This window comes from Cryptotermes secundus, unplaced genomic scaffold (genome assembly GCF_002891405.2).
Source record: "Cryptotermes secundus unplaced genomic scaffold, Csec_1.0 scaffold94, whole genome shotgun sequence".
NCBI lineage: Eukaryota > Metazoa > Arthropoda > Insecta > Blattodea > Kalotermitidae > Cryptotermes > Cryptotermes secundus.
The window spans coordinates 1,687,747-1,699,197 of record NW_019737391.1 but is presented as its reverse complement, the minus strand read 5'-3'; the positions used below and the strand labels follow the sequence as shown (position 1 = coordinate 1,699,197).

The 11,451-nt window shown below is 42.8% G+C and overlaps 1 protein-coding gene across 1 annotated transcript in view; it reads right to left on the bottom strand.

Moving 5' to 3' along the window:
- LOC111870260 (peroxidasin) overlaps nt 1-11,451 on the bottom strand; it is a 385,708-nt gene that overhangs the window by 88,192 nt on the left and 286,065 nt on the right. Inside the window, exon 4 of the mRNA XM_023862384.2 lies at nt 8,036-8,213. Coding sequence (XP_023718152.1) covers nt 8,036-8,213 — 178 coding nt within the window. The remainder of the gene's footprint in view (nt 1-8,035; nt 8,214-11,451) is intronic.

Below are 11,451 nucleotides of genomic sequence, written 5' to 3'. Positions count from 1 at the left end.
GTCTACACGTTTACAGTAGGGGAGCTATGTATCACTGTATCACACGCTCCCAATTACACAATCACACACACGTCCGGTTCTTCTTTCCGCGACGGCTGCTATACTCCAACTGTAGTCGGCTGACTGGAGAACTGTTGATAACACACTCGCTCGTAGGCTTGCTCGGAACTAACCTCGGCGATGGCCAAGTACGACTCAACTCGGCGACTGTCCACATTACAACTCGGCGACTGCCCACATTACAACTGATTGGTAGCTGCTGTGCGGTAGCCGCAGTGTTGCCTGTTGCGTGCCACGTCACAGTAGGAAGTTGATTACGGGTACGTAGCGTTGCGCGTTACGTCACCGCGGAGGGGTGGGAGGGAGCGCTACGTTACCGCCACGCACCTGTGGCCTGAGTTGCCACGTTGCTGCTGGGTAGGGAGGGGTTCTCCGTTGCGCAACATGTTACAATATTATAACATATGATTAAAAGAAATGTTGTTGGCTCGAAATACGTTAACGTCCCTGCAAACAACATTAGCAGCTGATGCATATCTAGCAGAGGGGCAATTTTTAGATGAGGCGTACACACTGAACAATGCGAAGTCTCTGATATACCGAGCAGGAACTCGGAGACCAACAATTTCCAAATAATAATAATAACAACAATAATCCATACTTATTTGCGTTCTGATATGAAAACCCAAGGGTCATAATATAGATATATATACACTACGTGCTTTAAAATTAAAAATCTCTCCAATTTTCCCATAGAGCGTAGGTACAGATGTTGTACAATTCTGAGAACACGGATATTCTTTTGTCCCTTCCAAAGTATGTTAATTTGTTAATCACCATAATGTGGACGGGAGGTAGGATTGAAGTTTCTCGGTCTTCTTAGATTCGATATTACCATAGAAATAAACATGAAGAGTCTGCCTTCTGAACTGTAACACCGTGAAAGCTGATGAAAGTCAACGGACGCTTCAATCCTCAGGGTAGAAAAGTAAGCCAAGAAAGAACCCAACATAAGAGCAGTCAGCTTGTTGCATGCTGATTTCTTGCTTAACTTACTTTTCGACCCTGAAAATGGATATAATATTGTGACATGTCTAACTGTTGCTGGGCAACGGGAGGTGGAACGAGTTACCACGAAGACAGACCCTTGATAAATGTTCGATTGCCAAGTTACGCAACAGTAAGGAAAGCGGTGTTTCTCCGAGTCGAACCGAAGTGAACCGAGCCGAGCCGAAGCGCGCTGGTTGCTACGCAGCAATAAACAACCCTCGGCAGTGTTCCCCAGCAAAGCCTGTAATTACGGAGATTACGCAACAGTGAAGCGAAGTGCGTTTTCCGCTGTCCGGCTAAATGTTTATAAGAGAACTGGAAGCCTAAGCAGTCAGTTGAACTGTAGCAGTCGCCGAGTTCAGTTGTAGCGAGTGAATAGTGAAGAAGACCGGAATATGTGATTAGAGGAAATAGTGTGAGAAGGCATTGTGAGTGAGTAATACAGTGACACGGGTATAGCTTCCATGTTGTACTGTGAATAAGTGAAGACTATTGAAGATAGAGTGAATAGATTGTTCTGTAGGGTTTATAAATTGTGTAAGCCCTCAACTGTGTTATAATTAATTGTCGTTACGATTGGCAGGTTGTTAAATAAACAAATTAACAATCCGAACGGCGTCTTCAGTGACAAAACACATCACAATATCTTTTCCCATAAAGGCGGTTTATTTTCACAGGATTACGTGGCGTTATATCTTAGAAGATAGAATTCCTTTTTTATGTTCTTTTTTATTGTCTGTCCCGCTAAAGTTTAGGCCTCTAGGGACGGCTCAGACTTTCACTGCTGATTTGAACACTTTCTTTAAGTCCTCCCAACATGCACTTTCCCTCGAGGCTTGCACATACCGGTGTTTCAGATATTAAGTAACATCTTTTATTGCCTTCTGTAATTCTCAGTAGCCTCTGCCGTCTCAACTACACGAAGCTGGAACTGGGCTTTTAAATATCATTTAAATGAACTGTAAGTTTGAAATCTTCCATATGTTCCCCCGGGTATGCAGTGATGTGTCTGATATTAACGCTTCAAATCAACTCCCCATGCTAACAGCGCGATAAATATACAAACACAGCAAACACTCATTATAAAGGACCAAGAGTGGGAGAGAGTGTCCGTTATCTCCTATGTCCTGTATAACCGAGTTAAGGGATATTCGTGGAAGTACACCATAGAATACATGGACAATACACACTATAAACAGAGAAATACATAGATTATATAAAGGCATTTATGTTGAGGTTCTTGCTTGTTAGCATACTTTCTTTTAGTCTGAAAAATAATGAAAGTAGGCTTATACGATCTCCATGCTGTCTGTCTCTATACCCGCCTTATTAACTCTTGAATGGCTGAACCAATCTTCATGAAATTGGTTATGTATATAATGGCACGTGGGCTCATCTCAACGGCGCACTTAAAAAATCTCCCCTATCAGTTTGTGTATCTGTATGTGTATCCCTTCTCGCTGCTGGGAAACGATTCGTTAAAAATCCCCGTATTGTTGTCAGGCAACGGCTCCGTAAAAACCGTGCCCCGGCAACAAATACAAACACAACAGAATAATTGTAAGATTTGAGGCTTTCTTCACAACAGAATAATTGTTTGACGAATTGTTTTCTGTGTGATCCGTGTCGCATCAAGCGAATTAGATGATTGGTTCCTTAAAGAACTTCCTGTTTTAAATAACTTTCTAATTAGATAACTTCTTAGTGGCTGAATATCATTAAGAATTCACAACTGTACACAGTCAGACTTTGCCCGTTATTCCCGAGATTCGTTATTTCCTGGTTCGTTATAACGAGGGCTTTCTGTGTACAACATGACTATGTAACAATAGAAGGTGGAATACATTCAGTGCGTAACCCTATTCAAACTTTTTCGTGCGTCTCCCTACCACGCGGCAATACGCATGACAGACACACACACACAGTAACAAACATGCAAATTCACAAACCTCTGATGAGTATTGAGGTTGACATTCATGAATAGTTAACTAATGGGAAATGAACAGACAAAGCTTTCCCGGCGTCACGACGAATGGCTGATGTTACGTTGCGGTGGTATCATACAGCGCGGCACAAAACGACGTAGGGTGTCCCGACGTCATTGCTTTGCTATATTACACTACGGTGAATCCCAGTCTACGGTTAACATACAACCAAATACTCCCTAAATATATTTTCATTGTTGAATAACTTCATTTTGCAATGTCCTCTGTTTTGCATTCCTCAGATGGTGCACCGCGTGGTGTAGACGCAAAGGAATTTCATGGATTCACGTAGGAAATGTTATTCCCATGTTTGAGATAAAGCGACTCAATTTAGTAGCATACCTGGAAGAGTGGGGCACGCGGTAGCGTAGTTGGTTGAGCAACTATGCTACAAGCTTGTAGGTAGAGGGTTCGAGTCCCGAGGAGATGGATTTTTTTCAATTGACCTAATCCTTCCAGCCGCACTATGGGCCCTGGGGTCTATTCAGCCTCTAATAGAAATGAGTACCAGGCATCTTCCTGAGGGTAAAGGGCGGCCGGCGCGTATGGCTGACAACCTCACCGCCACCGTTTTCTTCTTTTGGGTGGGTGCGGGGGGGGGTGTTGAATGTTAGAATTTCCGTTGGAATCCGCCTGCCGTCCATTCGTTGCAGGCGGTATTTCCACTGTGATGTGGGTTTTAGACTTTTAGCATTTAGATTAAAGATGTTCAACTCTTTCTTAATGTTAGGACTTCTTATTTAGTCCCTAATTATGTAGTCTGCTACGCTCTACAAGAATTTCATTTCTGCAGTTTCAATTTTTGCCTCCTGTTTTCTCATAATAATCAAAATTTCGGATCCGCCTTTAAGTGTAAATGTGTAAAATTTTTACTTTTGTAAAATTTGCATACCTTCCTTCATTCATTCGTAAATGGCTCTAGAGCCGTTTGTGCTGTTCTTGCCTCTTCTTCAGTACCTTAACCTTTTAAACATGGACGGTAAGACTCCTTGGACGGGTGATCAGCCCGTCGCACGGATGCTACCTAAATACAGGAGAACACAAACGCAGAATAAACACACACACAAACATCCATGCCTTTGAGTGAAATTCGAACCCACGATCCCAGCGTTCGAGCGAGCGAAGAAAGTTCGTGCCTTAGACCAGGCGGCCACCGTGATCGGCCTAGTAAAACTTCATCTTTGTATATTTTCTTCTATTGTTACTCACTGTTCGAGGTAAAAATTGTGAGGCTATCCCGTGTAACAGGCCGTGGAGGCCTGCAAGGTTGTGAGACGTCGAGACTCCCACATATTCTCTAGACAATCGGCCCATTGATGGCGGTAAGTTTTTCAGCCTTACGCCCCGGCCACCCTTTAACCCACAGGAAGATTTCTAGTACAGAGGCTGAGTCGAACCTAGGGCCATAGTGCGGCTGGAACGATTAGTCAAATTGAGAAAAAAATCTACCTCTCGACCTTTCTGCTTGTAGCACAGTGCCTCAACCAACTACGCTAACGCGTACCCCATGCTAAATTAACTGTACCCAACTAACTCCATGGAGCTGAGTCCTACTGGAGAAGCCACCAGCTCCTCAGATATTCAAGAATTTCTCAACATTTCACGGAATCCAAAGGTGCATTGTCTTGTTCACAAGATCCCGCCAGTCGCCCCTTTCCTGAGTCAGATCAATCCAGTCCATACCACCTCACTCTACCTCTATAAGATCCATTTTTTATATTATCAACCCACCTATCTCTTGGTCTTCCTAGTGGTTTCTTTCCTTTTAGCTTTCCCACAAAAGCCCTGTATGAATTAACCTTCTCTTCATGCTTCATTCCCTGCCCATCACAGCGCCTTTGACCTGATTATTCTAATTGTATTTGGTGAAAATTACAAGTTCAGAAGCTCTTCATTACGTAATCTTCTCCAGCTTTCTAGTGTTTCGTTATTTTTCGGTCCAAATATTCTCATCAGCCCCATTCTCTCAAACACCCTCAGTCTAAGTACTCGTACTTGCCTTAACGTCATCGCCAAGTTCGACGCTTATAAAATCTACTGGCAAAATTATAGTTCTGTATATTTTAATTTTATGGGTTTCGGACAACAGACAGGAAGACAAAAGGCTCTGAATTGAATGGTAGTAAGCATTGCCCGAGTTTAATAAGTTCTGCCTTTCCATTTAATCAGAACTAATTATACAACAATAAAAAATATTTGTCGTTTGCGATTAGAACATTTTTGCACAGGAATTCCTTTCATAGAGACTAAAAAGAATCCAAAATATGCAGACGTTTCCCGTAACGTGAAGAAGCTTAAAGTTAAGGGAACATTTATAATAACTTTGGATTCTCAACTGTTTAAATAATTGTCCGTAAACAACTTTAAGATAACTTGTCATCTCGGAATTGGATAATCTTATGAGAGAATGGATATAACTTCCAATTAAGAACTGATTTAATTTATTGAATTTTGTGCCTACTATTTTTCAGAATTTCCTACAGCGAAGAAGATAAGAAATGCTGAATTATGTGACGAAAACTTTCTAATTTTAAAGTTTCGAGCTGCTAAAAAAAAAGGCGTCTGTAAGCTGTTAGTCCGTCCTTATTAAACTGAGCGTGGAGAAAGTCTGATTTGTTTCAAGGGAAGGTTTTACATTCCTGTCCTCCGGAAATATCTTCCAACTAAGCGCGAATAAAATAGTACAAATACTCGGCAATCTAGCAAAATGCTAACGCTAAAGCAAAACATTATCGACGCTTGAAACTTCTCAGTGATATCCTAAAAGAAAACGACGTGTATCCTATCATACAAGTAATAATTCCTCGCTTACATTGCGTTACTCTACTTCTTTTGGCTTATTTTGGACTTCACCCATCGTCCGGTATATAAAAGACAAAAAACACGACGTTTCGGAGACTGGATCTGTCTCCGTCTTCAGGTGGATAGGGAGGTTAAACCTACTCAGTTGGGCCCCTTAGAAAGAGCTAGTCTCAATCACTGGACAGCTCTTTCTAAGGGGCCCAACTGAGTAGGTTTAACCTCCCTATCCACCTGAAGACGGAGACAGATCCAGTCTCCGAAACGTCGTGTTTTTTTTGTCTTTTATATACCGGACGATGGGTGAAGTCCAAAATAAGCCAAAAGAAGTACAGTATACACCATCGTCAGAATCCTTTCAAGTCTATTGCGTTACTACACACTTTTTCTGTGGCCCTGTGCCAATTTAAAGAATATTTGAACAATGTGCTGTATGCTTCTGATAAATAAGCTTTATTTTCTTGGGCGTTATACATCGTACTTTATAATGAAGAGGACGCGGTATGAGGCACTGTGCTAAAAGCTGGAAGTTCGTGGGCTCGATTCCCGATGAGGTTATTATGTTTCTCTTGACCTAATCCTTTCAACCGCACCAGGGGTCGACTCAACCTCTAACAGAAATGAGTATCAGGAATCTTCCTGGGGGTAAATGGCGGCCGGCGGGTAAGGCTGACAACCTCGTCTCCATCTGAGACGATTGTCTGGAAAATGTGGGAGCCTCGGCGTCTCACAACAATATGGGCATCCACGGCCTCTTACAGGGATAGCTTGGCGTGTATAACTGACAACCTCGCCGCTATCTGTCAGCGAATTTTCTAGAAAATGTGGGAGCCTCGACGTCTCACAACCTAATGGGCCTCTACGGCCTGCTATAGGGATAGCTTGGCGCGTAAGGCTGATGACCTCACCGTCATCTCTGAGCGGATTGTTTAGGAAAGGTGGGAGCCTCAACGTCTCACATCCTATGGGCCTCCACGGCCTGTTAGAGGACAGCTTTGCCTTTAAATTTACTTTTCAACGAAACACGTTTCGGAAGCTCGATCTCTGTGTTACCAGGCGTGAAACCACTGCGTCAAACTGAGCTTAATAAAGTGATTATGTATGTGATTACTGGTTTCAAACCTGGTTTTGTTGTGGGAACAGTTGATGTGCGTGGCCACAGGCTCTACTTTGAGGTAACTATTAATATCGGGTGGTCAACAGGGAACAGCAATAATGAGTAATAAAATTAAAATTGTCTCTATTTATGAAGTTTGTTAAATCCAACATAAATACTTCTTCTTGGGAAGCTGATACAGTACCTTCTTTTGTATCCGAGGGTTCATTGTCATATTCTCAATCATGACTAATGAATCAGTCTGAGCCAGCTGAATCCACCCCACAATCTCACATTCTTAATACTTCAGTTAAATTTTAATATCAAACTTCCATCTATGTCTAGGTTTTCCAATTTATTGATTTTAGCTTTTTTAGTTCACGTTTTATATTAGTTTTTTATCTTACCAAAGTGTGCTACATGTCTCTGCCATCTCAAGTCCCTTGATTATTTCATAACAACAATGTTCATTCCAGAGTACTAATCGTGAATCTACACTTTATATCATTTTTTAAATTCTCTTTTGTTCTTCCTTTCGCACGTCACCAAGCATTTTGATGGCGATGAAATCAGAGAACATGGGACAGATCGTACATACATTAAACACGAGAAGAAAGGGAGGAGAAAGGAAAACAAATATTCGCCGTCGTATGTGTGACTATAGACGGGGTTTGGATTGGTAAATAGATTTATTCAACACTCACAGGCCGTAACTTCAAATAACTATACCACTATCCATATTTCCACATTTTACAGTTCACTAGAGCACACAGTCTAGTATTTTCAGTCGGTTACTAGACGTTTCCAGGCAACGGTTCCAACAATGGATAATACTCTGCCTTCAGCTCAAGTCCTCTTTTCACATAATCCCGTACAGAACTGACTAAGCTCTAACCTTGTCCCTTGCTTGTAACATCTAGACACGTGCCACATAGAAAGCTCTTCTATTGTTGTAGCCCAAATGTTGCCTAACAATAGGAACGTGTTTACGGGATCGTTGCCAAGAAACGGCGTTGATATAACCGCCCACCTCGAGGTCGTTGCATAGCAACGGTTCTACACGCTACAATATAGATGAACTTGGTGTCACAAGCGACTGACTTACCTGATACCCCCGCGCGATGTGTCGTAGTTGAGCATCCTCTGGCCGTGTTTCCACGTGACGTAGCTGGACGGCTGGGCCACCTGACTGATAACACACTTCAGCTCTATAGTGCTCCCCGCCTTGTAGAACTTGTCAGGAATGGCATCCCCTCGCTCGTCCACAATCTCTACTTTGGGAACTGTGAACATGGAAACAATACTTCCTGTCATACTTCAAGTTCTGATTGATCGATCGACAAACGATATACATGGCGTTCAATCAAGGAGGAAACTCCGCAACACCGTTGACCGGGACCAACATTTCTCACAGATTGCTGCTGTAACTGTAACGGCTCGCGTTTATCAGCGCTGATGAGTCATTCTGCTATCAGCAGTTACAGCAGCAATCTGTGAGGAATGTTGGGCCGGGTCAGCGGTGTTGCGAAGTTTCCTCCTTAACTGAACGCACTGTGTTTATGAAGAGTTCTATCTTCTGGAGTACAGCGCCGTGTACTCAGTTGAAGGTTGACTGTCGTTTCGGGGGAACACATAGCCAAACCACGCACAAAAAGTCCCTTGTACTGCGGCCACATCTGGCCTATTGTAACAGCCCCAGATGATAGGTTAGGGTGATTGTGGAGCAATTGGTGGAATGAAGATTGGCAGGGGAAACCGAAGTACTCGGAGAAAACCTTCCTCAGCGCCACTCTGTCCACCACAAATCCCACTTGATCGAACCCGGGCCGCCGCGGTGGGAAGCCAGCGATTAACCGCTTGATCTATGGCGCGGCCTTGAGAAACAGTTACTTCATGTTACATTATGCATTGATATGGATTGAGCTCCAAACAATTCCAATATGAAACTCGCAAGACGAAGGTAAAGTTGTTCCTTTACGCTAGTCAGCACCATGACATGAAGATATATGGGGAATTGGAGGTAAAAAGTAAAAGTGAAGCTATCCCTGTAACAGGCCATGAAGGCCCATATGTTTGTGAGACGTCGAGGCTCCCACATTTTCTAGACAATCGGCTCACAGATGGCGGTGAGGTTATCAGCCTTACGCTCCGACCGCCCTTTAACCCCCAGGAAGATTCCTGGTACTCATTTCTGCTAGGAGCTGAGTCAACCCCAGGACAATATTGCGGCTGGAAGGATTAAGTACATTGAATATAATCCACATCATCGGGACTTGAACACGGAACCTTCCGGCTTGTAGCATAGTGCCTCAATCGACTATGTTACCGCGTGCCCCTGGGAAGTTTTTTGAGAGGAGAAGAATATTTTGCTGTTGCAGTAAATCGAACCTCGGTCGACCAGCCCATAGTCCGTCACGGCAACCAACAAATAACTGAACCAATATTTAATATAATTGTGATATAATGAATCCACAAATGTTCGGAGGCTGGTTTTGTGATTTAGACTATTCTGAGGTACATGAAAATTTCGTGGATATTGTTTAGTTGAAAAATGATTCGTCATTTAATATGTGAATATCCATTTACAGACAATGTGAGGTGTTTAGTTAAATAGGAAGATGAATATACGCAAATAAAATGAAGAAAATTTATCGCAAGAATTACTGCTAGATAATAAAGCTAATTTATTTAGACCGCAATCACAAACATGAGTCAATCCCAGCCAATTATTCACTTCAGATGTGAAATACATAAACACATAGGTGATAGAGAGGGGCACCAATTGCGTTGTTTGTACTATTCCCCCTTTCCGGTGTTTATCGGCGTTCTCTCTTGGTTGTAACATGATAAAATCTGTTTTACGCATTCACACCGAAACATGAACTGGATCAGTTATTCCCCAAATAACCAGGTAATTACGTTTCGCCAACGGCTGTACACTATTCTCTCTTGATATGTGCGCTGTAAATGATCGGTCTGGTAGAACGGGGGTACTAACGCGGAGAACGGAGTTTCTGTGTTCAGATCCTGCTCAGAGCTTGGGTTCCTCTCCAGACACGCGTACGCGTTAGAGTTTACGCTTCCGTAACGTTATCTGAACTAGAACCCGTAATTTCGTCACGCGTACCCCATACACGTGACAATATTTAATTATAAGCGAAATATTCCTTGTGGTAAATTATTCTTATTTTTTTACATGCTCAAGCATTAGTCTCTCTGATACAAAACCCTGGATAAATCGCTCAGTTTTTCGTTATAATGTACTAAACTTCTCATTTATTTCGTCCATTTTGCGTCCGAATATTATATTGTCTCGTGTAAAGGGGATTCTGCTTGTGACTTATAAGACGGGTTCCGGATTGGATAATTGACACCTTATACATTCAACTCGGGACTACAGGAAATTATAGCGCTGTCGCTCTTCTATGCACTTTATACAGCCCACCGTTTGTGCTTTGTGCTTTCGAACACTTATTTATAACAAGTTTGCACGGACCACGCAGAAAACACAGCCTCTAGTGTTAATGCGGCTTATTTACTGATCCACTGCCAGGCAGTGGACGTGCTATTGTTGCGCGCGGTTGCTTCCGCAAGCATGTGTTTACCGAGACGTTGCCTATCAATTGGTATACACGTCACAATACCTACTACACTGTTCACTTACTTAGTCCCTTTTAAAGCCGTGCCATAGCTCAAGCGGTTAGTCGCTGGCTTCACACTGCAGCGGCCCGGGTTCGATCCCGTGTCTGGTTAAGTGGAATTTGTGGTGGACGAAGTGGCGCTGGGGCTGGTTTTCTCTGTGTAATTCGGTTTCCCCTACCAATCTTCATTCCACCAAATTCTCCATCATCATAATTGCCCGGGGCACGCTACAATAGTCAATCAGTGGCCGCCGCGCCGAATGGACCCAGTTGGACTCCACCCTCCATTAAGCGAATTAAAAAAATAGTCCCTTTTACGCCAGAATTTTATATCTGCTAAATTGTTCTGTAACTTCATCCTTCTTAAGTCCGAATATTTTGCTAAGCACTTCGTTTCGAAACATAACTTTATACTAATCCTTAAAGAATACATACGCTTATACATCAATGGGCAAAAAATATGTCTTTATCTCTTTATTTTCAGTGTTTTTGAAAGTACACAGGATTGCAGTCGAAATATTTTTTTTTTCATTGGCGCTACAGCCCTCATTTGGACCTAGACCTACCTCCATGAAACTCTCCGTTTCACTTAGTTTTACCAGATCTTTGACATTTGGTAGGACTCCTTGGGCGAGTGGTCAGCTCGTCGCAAGGCCTCTACCCGTACACAAATACATAAAAACGCACACAAACATCCATGCCCTGAGTGGAAAGTCGGTACATTTACCCAACCGAATAATAAAAGATAAGGTAAAGGTAAGCCGGTCACGGTAGCCGAGCGGTCTAAGGCATGCACTGTCTTCGCTCGCTCGGAAACCGAGATCGTGGGTTCGAATCCCACTCAGGGCATGGATGTTTGTGTGCGTTTTTCTGTGTTTGT